At 49.5% G+C, this 21,164-nt stretch overlaps 1 protein-coding gene across 3 annotated transcripts in view; it reads right to left on the bottom strand.

The window, feature by feature from the left end:
• Nucleotides 1-21,164, bottom strand: part of DVL1 (dishevelled segment polarity protein 1) — a 196,933-nt gene that overhangs the window by 16,938 nt on the left and 158,831 nt on the right. For all 3 annotated transcript variants that reach the window (XM_060259153.1, XM_060259151.1, XM_060259152.1), the window contains exons 6-10: nucleotides 12,112-12,205; nucleotides 9,790-9,859; nucleotides 8,314-8,453; nucleotides 5,895-5,971; nucleotides 3,237-3,304 (exon numbers count right to left, since the gene is read on the bottom strand). In XM_060259153.1, coding sequence (XP_060115136.1) covers nucleotides 3,237-3,304; nucleotides 5,895-5,971; nucleotides 8,314-8,453; nucleotides 9,790-9,859; nucleotides 12,112-12,205 — 449 coding nt within the window. The remainder of the gene's footprint in view (nucleotides 1-3,236; nucleotides 3,305-5,894; nucleotides 5,972-8,313; nucleotides 8,454-9,789; nucleotides 9,860-12,111; nucleotides 12,206-21,164) is intronic.

Consider the following 21,164-nt stretch of genomic DNA (forward strand, 5'->3'; position numbering starts at 1 on the left):
GCCAGGGGTGGCCCAACTGTGGGAGGGACGGTGGCTCAGTGGTAGAGCATCTGCTTGGGAAGCAGAAGGTCCCAGGTTCAATCCCCGGCATCTCCAAAAAAAGGGTCCAGGCAAATAGGTGTGAAAATCCTCAGCTTGAGACCTTGGAGAGCCGCTGCCAGTCTGAGTGGACAATAGTGACTTTGATGGACCGAGGGTCTGATTCAGTAGAAGGCAGCTTCATATGTTCATATGTGGCTTGGAAGCCGCAGGTAACTCTTTTCACACATATTGTATGGCTCTCAATGCCCCCGCTGCCTGGCTTGGAGAAGGCGTTTCTAATCTTTAAATCACTTCTCCAAGCCAAGCCAGCTGCCAGCTTGGAGAGCACATTTCAAGTCGCTTTCTTTCCACCTCTCCCTCCACCAATCTGTTTCCCTTCCTTCTGGCCCTCAAACATCTGATGTTCATACCTTGTGGCTCTCAAACACCTGACATTTATCCTATGTGGCTCTTGCGTTAAGCAAGTTTGGCCAGCCTTGCCCTAGACTGTCCGGCACCCTAGGCAAGGCTAGCTTCTGGCACCCCCCACCCCCCACTAGCTTCTGGCACCCCCACACCGAGTCACATGGGGGTGCCCCCAGAAGGCCAGCGCCCTAGGCAATCACCTAGTTTGCCTAATGGCAAGGTTAGCCCTGTTTAAAAGAATGTTTCTTTGACAGCAACGGCCAGCCGGTACTGCCTCTAAGCTGTGGAGTCTTGTGAGCGAAAATTCTACTTTGTGAGCTACCGGCATTGAACTTGTGAGCTGCTGCGTCAATTAGTTCGCTCTGGGGCCCTCTTTCCTGAGCTATGACAAAAACTTGCGAGTCGAAGGCTCTATGAGCTGGCTCACACTAACTCAGCATAGAGGGAACACCGCTGCCGGCGCGACACGAGGATCTCCACTGGATTGCTGAAGGCAAGCTGTGCGCATGTTAAGAAAACAGTTTTAAACAATACGTTCAAGTTTCAGGCAGAGGCTCGGCTCCAGGATACCTTTTAAAATCAAGAGGTACAATTAGAATTATGCCTAACCTCACACTTTGGCATTGTGTCGATGGCTCCACCTCCTCCAACAGCCATTTTGTGTTTGGCTCCGCCTCCCCCAGCAGCCATTTTGTTGCTGCGCCCATCGCCCTGTGTCGGAATTCCAAAGCTACTTGTGGACTCAAAAAGGCCCTAGTCAATTCATTCAGCCTCGGCAGGACGGCATCCTACATGGCTGCCAGGTCCCAGATAAGTTCTTCTCAAAATGGGCGGGAACAAACCCTGTGAATGTACGCCTTCTTGCCCTAGTCAGCACCACAGACCTCTGGGTACTGAAACTACAACCTCAGGCCTCGTGGCCAGATTTAGCCCCGGTGAGTTACCAGAGCCTGTGCAGGATTCAGCATCTATTTTGGGTACAGAAACCATGCCGGTCATGTATTCAAATGAATCTCTGTGACCCATAATATCTAGCAACATAACCAAATCGAGGAGGAAATCCGGGTCTCAAATAAGAATAAGAACTGATCGAAGGGCAACAGATAAATTAGAGCGGAGGTGTCAAACATGCAGCCCAGGGGCCGAATCAGGCCCCTGAAGTGCTCCTATCAGGCCTGTGAGCAACTCACTGTCGTCTGCTTCTTTCTCCCTCTCTCTCGCTTTCCTTCTGCATCTCAGCTTGCTTTGCCAGGCTTGCTCAATTGCACAGGAGCTGCGGAGCAAAGCTCCTACCTTGAGGAGGAACTGCGGGAAGGAGAGCTGGCTTTGCCAGGCTCTCTTAATGGCATGCAAGCAAAAGAGGAAGCCATGTATACAGCAGGGCCGGATCTAGGGTGGGGCAGAGCGGGGTGCTTGCCCCAGGCGCCGAAGGAGGGGGGGCACCAAATTGGGTATGGAGTCCATTATATTCTATGAGACTGTAAGATGGAATGGTCCATAAGGGGGCGCCATTTTTTAATTTTGCTCCCCCTCAAAAAACAGATCCGGTCCTGATATACAGACCAAAAAAGCAAAAGCACAAAGCTCATGGCTCAATACTGCAAATATTAATATATTTATAAAAAGGTAAAGGTCGTCCCCTGTGCAAGCACCAGTCGTTTCCGACTCTGGGGTGACGTTGCTTTCACAACATTTTCATGGCAGACTTTTTACGGGGTGGTTTGCCGTTGCCTTCCCCAGTCATCTACGCCTTCCCCCACAGCAAGCTGGGAAGGATGGAAGGCTGAGTCAACCTGAGCCGGTTACCTGAAACCAGCTTCCGCTGGGATCGAACTCAGGTCTTGAGTAGAGAGTTCAGACTGCAGTACTGCAGCTTTACCACTCTGTGCCAGGGGCCATAATGTATTTATACACACATGCAAAATGACTTATCAAAATACTTATCAAAAATACAACTATGTATGCGCACACAGTTGTTATTCAGTGTTGTTCTTTTGCAACTGTGTGTGCGTATATAGTTGTATTTTTGATAAGTATTTTGATAAGTCATTCTGCATGTGTGTATAAATATATTAATATTTGCAGTATTGAGCTGTGAACTCTGTGCTTTTGCTTTTTTGGTCTCTCAATCGCACAGCAGAGCTACTGAGCCAAGCCTCTCTTTCTTCTGTTGATTGAGGCTCAACAAGCTAGTGAAGTGGATTAGGCTGTGTGTGTGTCTGTCTGTGTCCTTTATAAAGTTTATATCTCCTCTACCCAGCATTACATTTTATGACATGCACGGCCTGGCCCCAACAAGGTCAAGATCTGGCCCTCGTAACAAATGAGTATGACATCCCTAAATTAGAGGTTGTCCACTGCCATACAGCAACCTCGTAAGAACAGCTCTGCAAGATGGGACCAAGTTTCATCAGGTTCAGCATCAGGGTCCCATCAGCAGCCAGCCAGATACTTCCGGAAGTTCTGCCCATTGTCTGCTCCCAGCATCTCATATGCAAAGAGATATACTACCTCTGATCATGGAAGTTCTATCTTTGAACAGGAATCAATCAAGCATGGAATTCTCCAGTACTTTCCATGAGTCAGGGAGTTCCATAAGTTAACTATGCCCCGTGCTTCTTTTCATCAGTCCTGAATCTCCTGGTAACGTTTTATGGGTAACTCAGCAGTGCCAAGCCCAAGGTGAAAGGACAAAGAGCCATCCCCTCCTCATTCTGTTCATCAGTCATTTTTAGAAACCAGGTGACCTTCCATGCAGTTGCTTCTTGCCGTAATGATTGCTCACTCACCCCTGGGAATTGTGAAATAACTCCTCGGGGTGGGATCCCAGCATTTGGCTACTGTGAGGCTGATGGGCCTGAAAACAAAGCAGAATAAGGATCAAATCCAGGAAGTGACCACCATCTTCAAGAAGAAGAAGAAACGAGATTTACATCCCACCCTCCACTCTAAATCTCAAGAGTCTCAGAGCAGCTCACAATCTCCTTTATCTTCTTCCCCCACAACAGACACCCTGTGAGGTGGGTGGGGCTGAAAGAGCTCTCCCACAAGCTGCCCTTTCAAGGACAGATCTACGAGAGCTATGGCTGACCCAAGGTTATTCCAGCAGCTGCAAATGGAGAAGTGGGGGATCAAACCCGGTTCTCCCAGATAAGAGTCCGCGCACTTAACCACCACACCAAACTGGCTCTCTCTGCGTCACACTTTGAATCAACCACTAGGTTCCAAGTCTTGTTTCAAATCTTGCCGTTCCTCCAGACCTCCTCTCTAAGCTGAGCTACACACTCAGCGAAACAAGATTGTAACGTAAGAACATAAGGGAAGCCATGCCGGATCAGGGCAATGGCCCATCTAGTCCAACACTCTGTGTCACACAGTGGTCAAAACCAGGTGCCGTCAGAAAGGTTCACCAGCAAGGCTAGAACTCCAGAAGCCCTCCTGCTGTTTCCCCCCCCAAGACCAAGAAGACAGAGCATCACTGCCTCCCAAAAGAATGTTCCATCTACACCCTGTGGCTAACATCCACCGCTGGGCCTCTGCTCCAGATGGTTATTCAATCCCTTCTTGAAGCTGTCTCATGCTTGTAGCTGCCACCACTTCCTGCAGCAGTGAATTTAATTTGTCAGTTACTCTCTGGGCTTATTCTTCAAGGGCTCAGCACTTTACCAGTTCTTTTAAAAATATCTGGTCGAGTATTTTTTAAAGCATTCGCATTGTTTAAACTCTAAGAAAGATAGGCGTGAATTATAAATTTTAGTCGGGCGTGAAAAGAAATTACTTAATGGTTATTCTGCAGCCTCATTTAAAAAATGAACTGCAATGAATTCATCATGTTTTATCAATACAAGGCTTCTGTAAATGTGATCAATTCACTGCGGCATTCTTCTGGAATAAAAAGCGCCAGAATCAGCTTACGGTTTATATAATGGAAATTAAAACAGAAAGCAAAATCAGCAATGAGTGATAGCTCTTTCTCTCTTTTTAATGTGCATTGTATTGATTTGTTTTTAAAATGTAAGGTGGCTTTTGGATGGATGCTGTTTCAAGTCTAGGGTTGCCAATCCCCAGGTGGGGGCAGGGGATCCCCCGGTCTGAAGGCCCTCCCCCCGCTTCAGGGTCATCAGAAAGCGGGAGGAGGGGAGGGAAATGTCTGCTGGGAACTCTGTTATTCCCTATGGAGACTTATTCCCATAGAAAATAATGGAGAATTGATCTGCGGGTATCTGGGGCTCTGAGGGGGCTGTTCTTTTAGGCAGGGGCACCAAATTTTCAGTATAGTATCCAGTGCCTCTCCCCAAAATACCCTCCAAGTTTCAAAATGATTGGACCAGGGGGTCCACATCTATGAGCCCAAAAAAAAGGTGCCCCTATCCATTATTTCTTATGGAAGGAAGACATTTAAAAGGTGTGCGGCCTCTTTAAATGTGATGGCCAGCACTCCCTTTGGAATTCAATTATGCTTGTCACACTTTTGCTCCTGGCTCCACCCCCAAAGTCTCCAGATATTTCTTGAATAGGAGTTGGCAACCCTATTCAAGTCTCATAGACTGGGGGAAAAAGCAAGATATAAACTATTTTAAATAGATAAAACGGCAAGTATTTTATATAAAGGAGTCAGGCCTCTATATGGCAAATGACAAAATTTGGAATAGAAAAGGGTATGCTGCTACCTAGATATTGACATTCATGGCTTTAACAAATGTTTGACAATATTTCATGACTTTAAGCTGGCTGAACTGACAATATTTGACCAGTCCACCAGCTTGTGATCCCAACCCGAGATGGAGTTCTCAAATTCTTACCCTTTGGCTCTCCTGCCTTCAAACAGATCACATGGAAGCATGCATAGCTGTCCTAGACAGTTGCTCCATCTAGCTCAGGCCCTGAAACCTACGGGATCTGGCAAACTCCATCATCCTGGTTGTCTACCAGATCCGAACTGTCAGAACCACAACTTCACATATGCGTTTTGTCGGCTCACGCCACAGCTTGATGTTAGAACTAGCCAGGGCTTTTTTTTTGTAGCAGGAACTCCTTCGCATATTAGGCTATACTCCCCTGATGTAGCCAATCCTCCAAGAGCTTACAGTAGGCCCTGGAATAAGAGCCCTGGAAGTTCTTGGAGGACTGGCTACATGAGGGGTGCGTGGCCTGATATGCAAAGGAGCCCCTGCTAGAATTCCAAGCTCTTGGAGGATTGGCTACTTCAGGGGTGTGTGGCCTGATATGCAAAGGAGCCCCTGCTAGAATTCCAAGCTCTTGGAGGATTGGCTACCTCAGGGGGTGTGGCCTGATATGCAAAGGAGCCCCTGCTAGAATTCCAAGCCCTTGGAGGATTGGCTACATCGGGGGGGTGTGGCCTGATATGCAAAGGAGCCCCTGCTACAAAAAAAAGCCCTGGAACTAGCCTCTAACTACAGCAGCTGCCCTTCAACAGCATCGCTCACCCAGGCTTGGAGACGATTTCCCGGAGCACCCGCACCGCGTCATCGTTGCTCATGTTCTCAAAGTTGACCTCATTGACCTGGAAGGAACCACGAGAAGGTCTTAGAGACCTGTTCTTCAGACTGTCGTCTGGAACCCTAATGAAAGCCCCCCCCCCCCCCACTTTCAGCAGCCAGATTGGCAGCTGCTGTTCCACAGGAAAAAGAACATTCCCCACCCCTGGGAAATCAGCAAGTCAGGGAGGAGGGGTTGAGCTAGGGCGGCCAATCGCCAGGTAGAGGCTGGAAATCTTCTGGAATTTCAACTGATCACCAGGCAACACAGAGGTGTTCACCTGGAACAAATAGCGACTTTCAAAGGCAGACTCTTTGGCATTACACCCAGGCCTTTTTTTCATAGCAGGAGCTCCTTTGCACATTAGGCCACGCCCCCCTGATGTAGCCAATCCTGCAGGAGCTTACAGGGCTCTTTGTGCAGGGCTTGCTGTAAGCTCCAGGAGGATTAGCTACATCGGGGGGCGTGGCCTAATACGCAAAGGCGTTCCTGCTACCAAAAAAGGCCCTGATTACACCCCATCAAAGTCCCTCCCCTCCCCAAAGTCCCCTTTCCTTAGGCTTCACCTCCAAAATCTGAGCGAAGGAAAGAAGGGGGGGGGGGGAAACTTAACCCATCAAATGGAATCAGGAACCTAAAAGGTTAGTTAGAAAACAACTTAGGGGCCACTGGTTAAGAACATAAATATAGAATAATTATAAGTAGAAATGCATGTATTGATCGAAGAAACAGTTAAAAACATATCAAGGTCCCAACTCAAGCCTCAGAACATAATGAAGAAGAAGAATTGGAGATTTATCCCCCGCCCTTCTCTCTGAATCAGAGACTCAGAGTGGCTCACAATCTCCTCTATCTTCTCCCCCCCCCCACAACAATAGACACTCTGTGAGGTGGGTGGGGCTGGAGAGGGCTCTCCCAGCAGCTGCCCTTTCAAGGACAACTCCTGCAAGAGCTATGGCTGACCCAAGGCCATTCCAGCAACTGCGAGTGAAGGAGTGGAGAATCAAACCCTGTTCTCCCAGATAAGAGTCCACACACTTAACCACTACACCAAAGGGGCTGTGGCTCAGTGGCAGAGCTACGGCTGACCCGAGGCCATTTCAGCAGGTGCAAGCGGAGGAGTGGGGAATCAGACCTGGTTCTCCCAGACGAGAGTCTGCGCACTTAACCACTACACCAAACTGGCTCTCTGAAAGTGACATATGCATAAGAAAGTCCCAAACTTTCCATGTATCTCCCAACCTGCAGCTGCTAACTCTAGTACAAGCCCAGACTTCTCCCTGACTCCCTTTTTTATGAACAATAAATTGTTTGTTAGGAAGGTGCATCCAGTTACGTGACTCTAGAGTGGTACGGTCCACATGTGGATTGACTACCTCCCTTAGATTTAGATTCCCAAAAACTAGACCCTCTTCACAATTTTGCCTTGGCACAAAAAAACTGTTCTACTGAACAGTAAAGCAGGTGGGGAAAAAGGGATACTTAGGAACCACTGTGGTTTCATAGACTTGAACTTCGTTTCATTTGAGACAGGCTTCATGGAATTTTGAGGAGGGAGAGAGAAAGATGGTACCGTATCGACATTCCGGACAGAAATTCCAGGCAAAAGGCAGTAGGGCTTTTTTTGTAGCAGGAACTCCTTTACATATTAGGCCACACCTTTGTGATGTAGCCAATCCTCCTGGAGCTTACTGTAGGCCCTGTAATAAGAACCCTGTAAGCTCTTGGAGGATTGGCTACATCAGGGAGGTGTGACCAAATATGCAAAGGAGTTCCTGCTACCAAAAAAGCCCTGTAAGGGAGAATGGGTACAATCTATTAAAAGACCAATGCCTTTTGGGGAAGAAACAACCAGCGCAGGCTGAGATATACTGGGATACAAGAACGCCGAAGCAGGGACATACAGATCACACCAAGAGACGTTTTTCAGTGGCTTCTCACATGTCCACTGAACTTTATTATTATTATTATTATTCTGCCCATTCCCCCGTAGGGGCTCAGGATGGAGCACAACAGAATAATAAAATCACATAATAATAAAAGTCAATTTCAGCATTCAATAGAACAAAATAGCCTGGCAGAACAATATGATAAGATCGTACAGTAGGACAGTGCAGCAAATCAGCACAGCAAGATAGTACAGTAGGGGAGGCCAACCAATTTAATGGGCAGATGCCTGTCGGCGGAAGGCTAGCAAGCCAGGTAGGGTCCGGATCTCTATAGGGAGCTGATTCCACCAGGTTGGGCCCACGACTGAGAAAGACCTGGCCCTGGTAGAGGCAAGATGGGCATCTCTTGGGCCAGGGACAGTCAGCCTATCTTGGGAGGCCAAGGATGGATGGAGAAGTGACCTCTGCTTGCACCAACCTGTAACAGCATGTCCCCTGGTTCAATCCGTCCGTCAGCTGCCACAGCCCCGCCTTTCATGATGGAGCCAATGTAGATCCCCCCGTCTCCCCGGTCGTTGCTCTGGCCTACGATGCTGATCCCCAGGAAGTTGTATTTTTCTGAAATAGGGGACAGGGGAGAATGCGTAACACAGAACTAGGAAACCACTGACCTTGATATTCTAGAATGCCCAAGCTCAAGGGAGGTGAAAAGGACTTATTATTGCACACCAGCTATAGATCCAGGATCACAAGGGAATCTGAAGCCAGAACAGTTGGGCCATTTCAAACCAAAATGTGACACAGAATCACAGAGTTGTAAGGGATCCCCCAGGGTCATCTAGTCCAACCCCCTGCACAATGCAGGGAACTCACAAGTACTTCCTCCATAAATTCACAGGATCTTCATTGCTGTCAGATGGCCATCTAGCCTCTGCTTAAAAACCTCCAAGGAAGGAGAGCCCACCACCTCCTGAGGAAACCTGTTCCACTGAGGAACCGCTCTAACGGTTGGGAAGTTCTTCCTAATGTTGAGGTGGAAATTCTTCTGATTTAATTTCAATGCGTTGGTTCTGGCCCTACCTTCTGGGTCAACGGAAAACAATTCCGTGCCATCCTTTACATGACAGCCCTTCAAGTCCTTGAAGATGGTGAGCCTATCACCTCTCGGCCGCCTCCTCTCCAGGTTAAACATACCCAGCTCCTCCAACTTTTCTTCATAGGACTTGGTCTCCAGACCCCTCGCCATCTTTGTCGTCCTTTTCTGGACCCGTTCCAGCTTACGAACATTATGAACCCCTGAAGCTGCCACATCAGTCATGCCGGATGATTGGTCCATCTGGCCAGGGAGTACGTCTTCTGAATGCTAGCATCTCCCCAACTTCTCAAGCAAGTTCCTTGTCCTACTACCCAAGCCCCTGTCAACTAAGAATGCGCCAGATTTTGAACCTGGGACATTCTACACGCAAAGCACCTGTTCGCAGATTTATCGCCGTCCCCTTGCCTTTTCAACCGACTGCCGACAACGCTTTCTTTAAGATTCTGAGCTTCCACGCATGGCTTCCTGCCTCATTTATAATCGGTTCCAACCCTCAGCCCTCCCAGCCAACAGCACCCCACCTCTCCTATCCCTGTGTAAATGTAATCTGTTCTGAGAACTCTGGTGTTTAATGTAAAGGTCAAGGTAGTCCCTTGTGCGAGCACCAGTCGTTTCCGACTCTGGGGTGACGTCACATCACAACGTTTTCACGGCAGACTTTTTTATGGGGTGGTTTGCCATTGCCTTCCCCAGTCGTCTACACTTTCCCCCTAGCAAGCTGGGTACTCAAATTCCTTCCTTTGTCGTATCTGTCTACACAGATTGTTGGCCATTGGACCAAACTCTTCCCCTTCAGCAGTCTGAATGTTTGTGAACGTTCCATGTTGTTAACGGCGGCTCGGCCGATAGGCACCTTACCCATGTTGAGAGTGACGGTGATGATGTTCAGCGACATGGTGGAATCGGTGATGCTGCTGAAGGAGGATGACTGGAAAACAGCGAGAAAGGCTCGTAAGAATTCGCAGGACATGGCTCTCAGAAGGGCAGACTGGGCAAGCTCAGAGAGAGGAACGATTCAGGAGACAGCTTAAGAGCGTAGCTGGAGGGGATGTGGACATGCGAGTATGTGCCAGGAGAGGGGGGAAGGAAGCGGCCAAGCACTTTCCCACTGAGCCTGAAACAGATTCTTTGCGTAAAGGATACTAGTATACATTGCTAATGTTTATGTTCAAACTGTATGATAAACACAGGCCTGGGATTCAGCAGGAGGTCACAGGGGCCCGGGCTCCTCCTCCTCCCCATCTTGTCCACTGAATAGTAGGTGCAGCTGCATAACAATCCCTGGATGAGCTCCACCGCCTGTTTTTCTACAGAACGACCCCTGTGTAAATGCAATCTGTTCTAAGAACTCTGGTGTTTAATGCAAAGGTCAAGGCAGTCCCCCTGTGCAAGCACCAGTCGTTTCCGACTCTGGGGTGATGTCACATCGCGACATTTTCACGACAGACTTTTTTACGGGGTGGTTTGCCACTGCCTTCCCCAGTCGTCTACACTTTCCCCACCCGCCCCGGCAAGCTGGGGACTCATTTTGCCAACCTTGGAAGGACGGAAGGCTGAGTCACCCTCGAGCCGGCTACTTGAACCCAGCTTCCGCCGGGGTCGAACTCAGATTTATTTATTTATTTGTAATTTATATCCCGCCCTTCCCACCAGGTGGCTCAGGGCGGCTTACAACATATACAAACTAACATATAAAAAACTAGCATAGAATATAAAATTAAACATAAAAGGTTAATATTTCATAATTTACGTAGTTAAAATCTAGACATTTGTTACAGTCATATACATAAACATTAAACCATACAGCGATCTTACAGCTACACTCAGTTCAAGTTCAGTTCAGTGCCGGTTAGTTGTGGGCCAGCCGGAAGAGGACTGTCTTACAGGCCCTGCGGAATTGAGCAAGGTCCCGCAGGGCCCTTACCTCTTCCGGCAGCTGGTTCCACCAGGAAGGGGCCATTATGGAGAAGGCCCTGTCCCTTGTAGTTTTCAAACAGGCTTGTGAACAGAGGGCTTGGACTGCAGTGCTGCAGCCTTACCACTCTGTGTCAACGTACGAACACATTAAGGGGGGGGGGGCGGGGAGGGAACCATTTTGAACAAGTTTCAGTGAGTTACCAAACCAGTCCAATATGGAAGAGAAAGACCCCCTCTGCCCCATTTCTCTAAATCCAACCAAAACGGTTCATTCGAAACAGTTGTCTTCCAACGTCTTTTAAATAAGGGCTCGATTAAAGAAATCTTAGTCGGCTAGCCGTACAATTGTCCGCAGATTAATAATGCGACCACTGTGAAGAGATCCACCCCCACCCCCAACATGTGTGCATAAGTCTTAGCGAGCACCATCTTAGAAGAGGCATTCCACCAATTAGAAGAGGGCATTTCAGCGTGAGAGCCGAAGAACGCTGCTTCTAAGCTGGCAGCTGTCCATGCTTCTCCTAAGGGCCTGTATTAAAGAATACATCTTTAAAAAAAATGGGCTGCTTTGTTCATATTAAGGGACACCTACTTAAACCGTCCAAAGATTTTAATTACCGTATTTTTCGGTCCATAAGGCGCTCCGGACCATAGGACGCACCTTCCTCCTGGGGGGCGATCCGCTGCCTCTGCCTCCGATCTGGCGCTTCCCCCGCGCCTGCCTGGCTCCATCTTCTTCAGGCAAGCGCTGGGATCGCTCCACGTGGCCCCACCGCAAACCCAGCGCTTCGCAAGCGCCGGCTGCGGAGGGGGCAGCGTGCTTCCTCCTTGTCTGTCTGCCTGGCTCCACCTCTGATGCTTAAAGCAAGCGCTGGGATCGCTCCCTCCGCCCTCCGATCCCAGCGCTTGCTTTAAACATCAGAGGTGGAGCCAGGCAGACAGACACGGAGGAAGCACGCTGCCCCCTCCGCAGCTGGCGCTTGCGAAGCGCTGGGTTTGCGGTGGGGCCACGTGGAGCGATCCCAGCACTTGCCTGAAGAAGATGGAGCCAGGCAGGCAGGCGCGGGGGAAGCGGCAGATCGGAGGCAGAGGCAGCGGATCCCCCCCCCCAAGGTACGTACCTTTGGACCATAAGACGCACACACTTTCCCCCCCACTTTTTTTTTGGGGGGGGGGAAGTGCGTCTTATGGTCCGAAAAATACGGTAAATACCGCTGATTTCTACTGCCCCCCCCCCACAGCCCCGGCCCCAAGCAGGCTTACTCTGTCGATCTGGCGCATCTTCTGTTTCCTCCGCCGGCGTTTGTGCTTCCGGATGAGGCGGGACGAAGTGCTTTGCTCCGTTGAGCTACTCAGCCTGGAGGAGGAGGGGAGGAGGAGACATTCAGAGCATGACTGCAGGGGGAACAAACTCTTTCTTTAAGCTACCAAACTGGACACTTGGCGGGACAACCGCTGACATCGGTGGGCCAGACCCCAAAGCTCCTGGAGGGCCAGGTCTGCCATTTTTGTGTGCGTGCCGTCAATGAGCCCCAAAGGTTGCTGCGATCTACCGACCAACATCTGTTGGCCATCCCTGGTCCAAAGGACATCCGCCATGCCTTTTCGGCCCTGGCCCCAACCTGGTGGAATCAGCTCCCTGTGGAGATACGGGCCCTACCGGAGTTGTTACCTTTCCGTAGGGCCTGTAAGACGCAGCTGTTCCGCTGGGCGTTTGGTTGAGGCAAGCGGGCGTCCTTCTCCTCATTGTCTACATCATCCGTTATCCCCCCCACAGTGATCTGTCATCTGAATCATTATACCTGGGCCGCTGATTACATTCCAGCCTGCACTATGAGCCCACCCACCTTTGTTATATAATACGGTGTTGTGTTGTCTTGCTTTTTAGAAGAAGAAGATATTGGATTTATATCCCGCCCTCCACTCCGAAGAGCGGCTCACAATCTCCTTTCCCTTCCTCCCCCACAACAGACACCCTGTGAGCTGGGTGGGGCTGGAGAGGGCTCTCCCAGCAGCTGCCCTTTCAAGGACAACCTCTGCCTTAGCTATGGCTGACCCAAAGCCATTCCAGCAGGTGCAAGTGGAGGAGTGGGGAACCAAACCCGGTTCTCCCAGATAAGAGTCCGCACACTTAACCGCTACACCAAACTGGCTCTCCGTTTCACTGGTTTTGCTTTTGTTTGACTGGTTTTACCTGGATGTAATCCGCCCTGAGCCCGTTTGGGGAAAGGGCAGAATATAAATTTACCAAAATAAATAAATAAGTCGCAGTTGACTTACGGTGACCTCGCAGGTCCCCCTCAGGACCTAGCTACAGTGATCCATGCAACAGTCACTCCCAGGCTGGATTACTGTAACTCGCTCCGTGTAGGCTTACTCTTGAAACTGATCCGGAAGCTCCAGCTGGTGTGGAATGCAGCATATCCGCTGCTGATACCAGCGCCTAGCCGGGCCCACATCCGGCCAATGCTGCGCCAACCGCGCCGGCTACCAATTGAGTACCGGATCCGTTTCAAGGTTTTAGTTCTGACTTTTTAAAGCCTTACACGGCCTGGGACTGACATAGCTCCAGGACCGCCTCTCCCCATAGGAGCCCCGGAGATCGCTATGATCCGGTACGCAACATCTGCTGACTGTCCCTTGCCCAAAGGACATCCGACTTGCCTCTACTAGGGCCAGGACTTTTTTTAGCTTTGGCCCCGGCCTGGTAGAATAAGCTCCCTTTAGAGATCCGGGCCCTCACTGAATTGTTATTTTTCCATAGGGCCTGCAAGACGGAGCTATTGCGCCAGGCCTTTGGTTGAGGCAGCAGGCGTCCTACTCCTTCGGCTGGCCCTACGCTACGGTACCATCTCTGCCGTAAAATGAATTCTATTCTATCTACTGTGTTAGACTCACAGTTTATATAACATGTGCCCAAATGAGCTGCTATTTGTAACATACGTGATCTATCGAATTGTCTTGTTGCATTTATTTGGTTTTTAACTGTTGTTTTATATCGTTTTTAGGATGCTGTGATCCGCCCTGAGCCCGTTTTGGGAAAGGGCGGAATAGAAATTGCCTAAATAAATAACTCAATAAAAAAAAAATAAAGGCAAGGTCTCAAGTTGCCCAGAACTGTTTATGAGGGAGGATTTCCCAAACGCAAAGGCCTCCCTGGGTGGTGTGATGAGGGCATGGAGGCTGAAGAGGACAGTGGGGTGTGTGGGAGAAGACAGGCCTTGTTACCTCCAGTCCCTGAAAATGAGGCCCACAGCTCATGAAGGCTCACAGCTTACCTGGCCTTGTCCCTCCAGCTGTGCAAAACACCTGACATCCACAAACCCCACCATGCAATGGCCTTGCCCACTTTCCTGAAAAATGTGGCAGGTCCCACACTGAAACAGTGGTCACAGAGGCCACGATAAAGAGCCACACGTGGCTCCCGGGGCATTAAGTGAGCATCACCAGCTTAGATAAAGTAGTCACGAACACGAAAGAGGCATGGAGGAGAGGAACTGCGTTCCTGCAAACGTCGTGGGCACTAGCCAATAGGTGTCCCCACAACTTGGGTAATCGCATTTCACGCAGTGGGACCAAGGCTGCCAACTGCACATTAGGAAATTCCTGGGGGGGGGGGCAAAGCCTGGCGAGGGCAGGGTTTGGGGAGGATTGGGGCCCCAGCTGTGTATAAGGGCATACAGCTCACCCTCCAAAGCAGCCGTTGTGTCCAGCAGAACAGATCTCTGTAGGATGGGGATCAGCTGTAATCCCGAGGTATCTCCAGCTCCCACCTGGAAGTTGACAACCTGACTGGATAGCATCAAGACTGTGGGGACACTCATTTGGCATCTCGAGGGTTTGATTACAGTGGCCGGGGGGGGGGGGGTGGCCCACGGTAGTTCTCCAGATGTTTTTTGCCTACAATTCCCATTATCCCCTGCCATTGGTCATTGGCCATGCTGGCTGGGGCTGATGGGAGTTGTAGGCAAAAAACATCTGGAGAGCTACCGTGGGCCGCCCCTGGATTACGGGACTGCAGGGTTGCAGAGGATGCACTCATCTATCACAGCAAGGACGACCCCTTTCAAGGCAGGGACCCAGCTTTTAAACTCAATTTGCAATACGAGACCCGCTTTTAATTAGAGAGAGAACACAGCTTCCTTTCTCCTCGGCTCTCTAGGGGATGGCTGGCATAGATCAACGGCGACAGCGGGGTCTTAACAACCTGAAATTACTGTTTGGTTTAACGAGAATAATTTACAGCCTTTTTCTCCTTCTGAAGGGAGAGTATCGGCCTCCGTCTCCCGGGCCCCGGCGTAAATCAAACCTGATTTAGCAGAGGTCAGAAAGGTCTGCCCGCTCCCAGGGCTTTAGGGTGGTAGTGATCGTGATACCCAGAAAAACACCCAGGGAAATCCAACCAGTTAGCCTGAGTCATAATTCTGAACGTGGCAGACCTGTGTTTGGCCCGTACCAAGTCAGGGGGTGGGGTGGAGTGGGGGCGTCACATGACCAAATGTTTCTTTTTAAAAAGTCACCAGGTGAGTTGATCTCTGTCGCCCGGAGATCAGGTGTAATCCCAGGTCTCCCGACACCTCTTCGAGGTTGTCGACCCTGTCTACAGGCTGAACTGGAGAAGGGAGAGCAGAGCCTAAGAGATGCTTCGGTTGTGCATGAGAATGAGACAGGAAAACAGGGGGGAGAAGGGGGCTATACCCAGGGGTGGAATTCTAGCAGGAGCTCTTTTGCATATTAGGCCACACACCCACTGATGTAGCCAATCCTCCAGAAGCTTGGAATTCTAGCAGGGGCTCCTTTGCATATTAGGCCACACACCCCCTGATGTAGCCAATCCTCCAAGAGCTTGGAATGCTAGCAGGGGCTCCTTTGCATATTAGGCCACACCCCCCTGATGTAGCCAATCCTCCAAAAGCTTGGAATTCTAGCAGGAGCTCCTTTGCATAGTAGGCCGCACCCCCCTGATGTAGCCAATCCCCCAAGAGCTTGGAATTCTAGCAGGGGCTCCTTTGCATATTAGGCCACACACCCCGATGTAGCCAATCCCCCAAGAGCTTGGAATTCTAGCAAGGGCTCCTTTGCATATTAGGCCACACACCCCTGATGTAGCCAATCCCCCAAGAGCTTGGAATTCTAGCAGGGGCTCCTTTGCATATTAGGCCACACACCCCCTGATGTAGCCAATCCTCCAAGAGCTTGGAATTCTAGCAGGGGCTCCTTTGCATATTAGGCCACACACCCCCTGATGTAGCCAATCCTCCAAAAGCTTGGAATTCTAGCAGGAGCTCCTTTGCATAGTAGGCCGCACCCCCCTGATATAGCCAATCCCCCAAGAGCTTGGAATTCTAGCAGGGGCTCCTTTGCATATTAGGCCGCACCCCCCTGATGTAGCCAATCCCCCAAGAGCTTGGAATTCTAGCAAGGGCTCCTTTGCATATTAGGCCACACATCCCCTGATGTAGCCAATCCTCCAAGAGCTTGGAATTCTAGCAGGGGCTCCTTTGCATATTAGGCCACACACCCCCTGATGTAGCCAATCCTCCAAAAGCTTGGAATTCTAGCAGGAGCTCCTTTGCATAGTAGGCCGCACCCCCCTGATGTAGCCAATCCCCCAAGAGCTTGGAATTCTAGCAGGGGCTCCTTTGCATATTAGGCCACACACCCCTGATGTAGCCAATCCCCCAAGAGCTTGGAATTCTAGCAGGGGCTCCTTTGCCTATTAGGCCACACACCCCTGATGTAGCCAATCCCCCAAGAGCTTGGAATTCTAGCAAGGGCTTCTTTGCATATTAGGCCACACACCCCTGATGTAGCCAATCCTCCAAGAGCTTATAAAAAAGAGCCTTGTAAGCTCTTGGAGGATCGGCTACATCAGGGAGGTGTGGCCTAACATGCAAAGAAGCTCCTGCTAGAATTCCACCCCTGGAATTCCGCAGCTGGCTAAACCGCTTCACAATTGGCAGGTGGCGGACCATGCTCCCTCTAAGCTGTGGAGTCTTGTGAGCAACGATTCTGCTTTGTGAGCTACTGGCATGAATGCTGTGAGCTACTGGCTAAATCAGTTTGCTCTGGGGCCATTTTTCCTGAGCGAAGACCAAAATGCGTGAGCTGGAGGCTAAAAAGCTGTGAGATAGCTTAGCTTAGCTCAGCTTAAAGGGAACACTGGTGACGGATTCTTCTGTGGAAGATTCTTTGCAGAAACTGGACCATGCCAGGTAGAAAGCTAGTAAAGTTTCACCCCTTCTCTCTGCTTGCTGAGCTGGTTTTCTTTTCGGGGGGGAGTTTTACACGCACCAACACCCAGGGCTTTCTTTGTAGCAGGAACTCCTTTGCATATTAGGCCACACACCCCGATGTAGCCAAATCCTCCTGGAGTTTACAGTAGGCCCTGTACCAAGAGCCCTGTGAGCTCTTGGAGGATTGGCTCCATCAGGGGTGTGTGGCCTAATATGCAAAGGAGTTCCTGCCACAAAGAAAGCCGTCCACCCACACATAGAAGAGTGTCTATCACATCTTTGTTCTGTGCCTTCTTTCTTCCAAGGAGCTGGAAAAGCCTGTCTGGCTCTCTTCTCCCCCATTATACCCTCTGAACAACCCTGCGAGGTAGGCAGGCTGAGCAAGAGCAATCTGCCCCTCCCCCCCCCATTCTTTGGTGTGGTTAGAATGGGAATGGATTCTAACCACACCAAAGATTCCAAAACGGCACAGTCTCTTCTGCTGCCTCCTTTCTTTGGCTTGTATGATCCAAGCCTCAGAACTCCATCACACTATGGCAGCTTTACCTTTTCTTTTATATATATACCGTATATATATATATATATATATATATACCGTTTTATATATATACCGTATTTTTTGCACCATAAGACTCACTTCCCCCCCCAAAAAAAAGACTCCCCAAAAAAGACCCCCCCAAAAAAGACCATAAGACTCACTTTCCCCCCCAAAAAAAGTGGAGGGAAAAGTGTGTGCGTCTTAAGGAGCGAATACTGCAAAAAATTCACACAAATGCCTCTAAATTCACACAAACAGCTCTAAAAACTAGGTGCGTCTTATGCTCAGGTGCGTCTTATGGAGCGAAAAATACGGTATATATGTGTATATATATATATATATATATATATATATATATATATATTCTATTTAAAACATTTGAATCCTGCTTCCATATAACCCAAAATATACATAGTGTTTATAACATATATTAATACATCAAATGCTTCTTTTCCCCACTTTTTCCTTTTCATTCCCTCCCCCCACAAAATGGCCAGTAATAATACCTTATTTTATTATCTGTATCCATGAGCACACCTTTTGGAGTTTAACCAATATATCAGGGGTGGCCAACGGTAGCTCTCCAGATGTTTTTTTGCCTACAACTCCCATCAGCCCCAGCCATTGGCCATGCTGGCTGGGGCTGATGGGTTGTGGGCAAAAAACATCTGGAGAGCTACTGTGGGCCACCCCTGCCTTATTTTATTATCTGTAACCATGAGCACACCTTTTGGAGTTTAACCAATATATCATTGTTGGCCCCTCCTACTTTTACCCATCTTATATACTCCGACCGCCTCTTCTTCATTTCCACAATCTTATCCTCACCTAGCTTCTTCCTGTTTTAATATCGATGATAAGTCCGACTGGATCCATTCGGGGAAGTAAGCATCCATTCCGTCTGCCTACAGTCCATTTTGTAGCATCTTTCTAGCCAAACGCAGTGAACTGCCCGAACGGCTAAAATCATAGCTTTAAATAGATCCTGATAGGATTGATCTATTTTATAGTCCCCCCAAATCCCCATAAATAACACTTTCCCCGATAGCTCCGCTTTAACCTTACATACTCCCTTCTCCCTTTTTCAAGATCTTTTGCCAGAATTCAGTCACCTTTGAACACTCCCTACGGCAGCTTTACCTACACTCTGTTTTTGATTGCAAAACAAGCCAAACATGCACGGCGCCCTGAACATCTTTGCGCGTCTGCAGCCACCTGAGCTCTCTTGCATGTACGGTTGCCGGGTCCCCCAAGGCCACCAGCAGAGGAACAGGGGAAAGGGTTGCCGGATCCAGCTTGCAAAATTCCTGGAGATTTGGGGGTCGGAGCCTGGGAAGGACAGGGCCCTCCATGGGGGACGATGCCAGGGAGTTTGCCCTCCAAAACATCTGTTTTCTCCAGGGAAGTGATCTCTGTCATCTGGAAATGAGCTGCAATTTTGCATTAAAGGCACCAAATTTGCAGCATAGCCTCCCCTCAAAACACCCTCTAGGTTTCAAAAGGGTTAGACCAGGGGGTCCAATTCTATGAGCCCCAAAAGAAGGTGCCCCTATCTTGCATTATTTCCAACGAAGAGAAGGCATTTAAATGGTGTGCGGTCCCTTTGAATGCGATGGTCAGAACTCCCTTTGGAGTTCAATCGTACTTATCACACCCTTGCTGCTGGCTCCGCCCCCAACACCTCCTGGCCCCACCCCCAAAGTCCCCAGATATATCTTGAGTTGGACCTGGCAACCCCAAAGCTCAAGGGGGCGTCTTGCCCAGCATCCTGTTTCCCACACTGACCAGCCACATTATTTTTATTTGTTTTGTTTTTATTAAATTTCTCTATAAGGCTGCCCATTCCCTGCAAGCAGGGCTCAGGGGGCAACAGTGGTGCAACGATAATTTAGAATAAAATCAGCAAGAATATGACAACATCAACCAATAAAGGATGGTCCCAAACAGCCTACAAGCAAAACTATCCCTCCTATGGTTGTTTCCTAAGTGGGCAAAAAACCAAGCCTGAGCCCAAAGGGTTTATCAATCAACAGGTTTGGGGGACAGGCAGTCCAGGTATACAAGCCTAGACAGCTTCCAGAGGGGACTGGATAAACATATGAAGCAGAGGTCCTTCAGTGGCTGTTAGCCACAGCTTATTGTTGGAACTCTCTGTCTGGGGCAGTGATGCTCTGTCTTCTGGGTGCTTGGAGGTGGGGGGCAGCAGTGGGAGGACTTCTAGTGTCCTGGCCCCACTGGTGGACCTCTTGATGGCACCTGGGGTTTGGCCACTGTGTGACACAGAGTGTTGGACTGGATGGGCCATTGGCCTGATCCAACATGGCTTCTCTTATGTTCTTCTATGGAACAGAGATCCATCAGTGGCTGTTAGCCAGAAGGTATAGATGGAAGGAGCACTCTGTCTGGGGCAGGGATGCTCTGTATTCTTGGTGCTTGGGGGGGGGCAAGAATGGGAGGGCTTCTAGTGTCCTGGCCCCACTGATGGACCTCCTGATGGCACCTGGGTTTTTTGGCCACTGTGTGACACAACTTGTTGGACTGGATGGACCATTGGTCTGATCCAACATGGCTTCTCTTATGTTCTTATGTCTGGGGCAAGTGATTCTCTCTGTATTCTTGGTGCTTGGGGGGGCAACAGTGGGAGGGCTTCTAGTGTCCTGGCACCACTGGTGGACCTCCTGATGGCACCTGGGTTTTTTGGCCACTGTGTGACAGAATGTTGGACTGGATGGGCCATTGGCCTGATCCAGCATGGCTTCTCTTATGCTCTTATGTTCATAGGTAGACGGGCTTTTTTTGAGCAGGAACACACAAGAACGCAGTTCTGGCTGGCTTGGTGCCAGGAGGTGTGGCCTAATATGCAAACAGATTTCTGCTGGGCTTTTTCTGGGGGGGGGGGGGAAGCCCTGGGCAGAGTCATTGTGGAATGACCTCCCAGCCCTGGGAACTCTCCCACCTGTAGTTCTTTAGCTCACCACAGGGGGCAGAAGAGTGCCAATTCCTGACATAAAGGCAAGAAGCTATAATCACCCATTTTTCAAAGGCAGGTGGTCAGAATCGGTCCAGAATCTGGACAGGAAGGAAGGAAAGCCGAAGAGGAACAATAGCCTGTTTAAATTATGCAATGGACAAACAGTGATCTCAACCCTGAACATTCACAGTGCAGCTACCGGAAAACAGGCGTCGTTAGCGATAGTCCTTGCTAACCGTTAACTAACGAACGCAGCCAAAACAGGAAGGGGAGTTATGCTTTTGGGTGTGCCAGCGTCTGGTATCAGGGCCAGATCAGCAGCACTGCTGCCCCGCTTGCGTTGCTGCTTCTCCTCTCTTAAAAAAATGGCACGGACGGCACAACTGCTTCTGTTTAAAGATTTTTTTCTAAAATAGGAAGAATTCTTATTTATTTCGCAGTGGCCCAAACCGGTAGTGTTCTATATCTTTTCTGGGTCACGATTCCCTTTAACAACCTTACATGACCTGGGAAGGGAGGAAGAATCACTTTCTTTGGCTTTTATGGTGGGCCCGTAGCCAGAAAATTTTAG

The sequence above is a fragment of the Heteronotia binoei genome, chromosome 18, assembly GCF_032191835.1.
Source record: "Heteronotia binoei isolate CCM8104 ecotype False Entrance Well chromosome 18, APGP_CSIRO_Hbin_v1, whole genome shotgun sequence".
NCBI classification, from domain to species: Eukaryota; Metazoa; Chordata; class Lepidosauria; order Squamata; family Gekkonidae; genus Heteronotia; species Heteronotia binoei.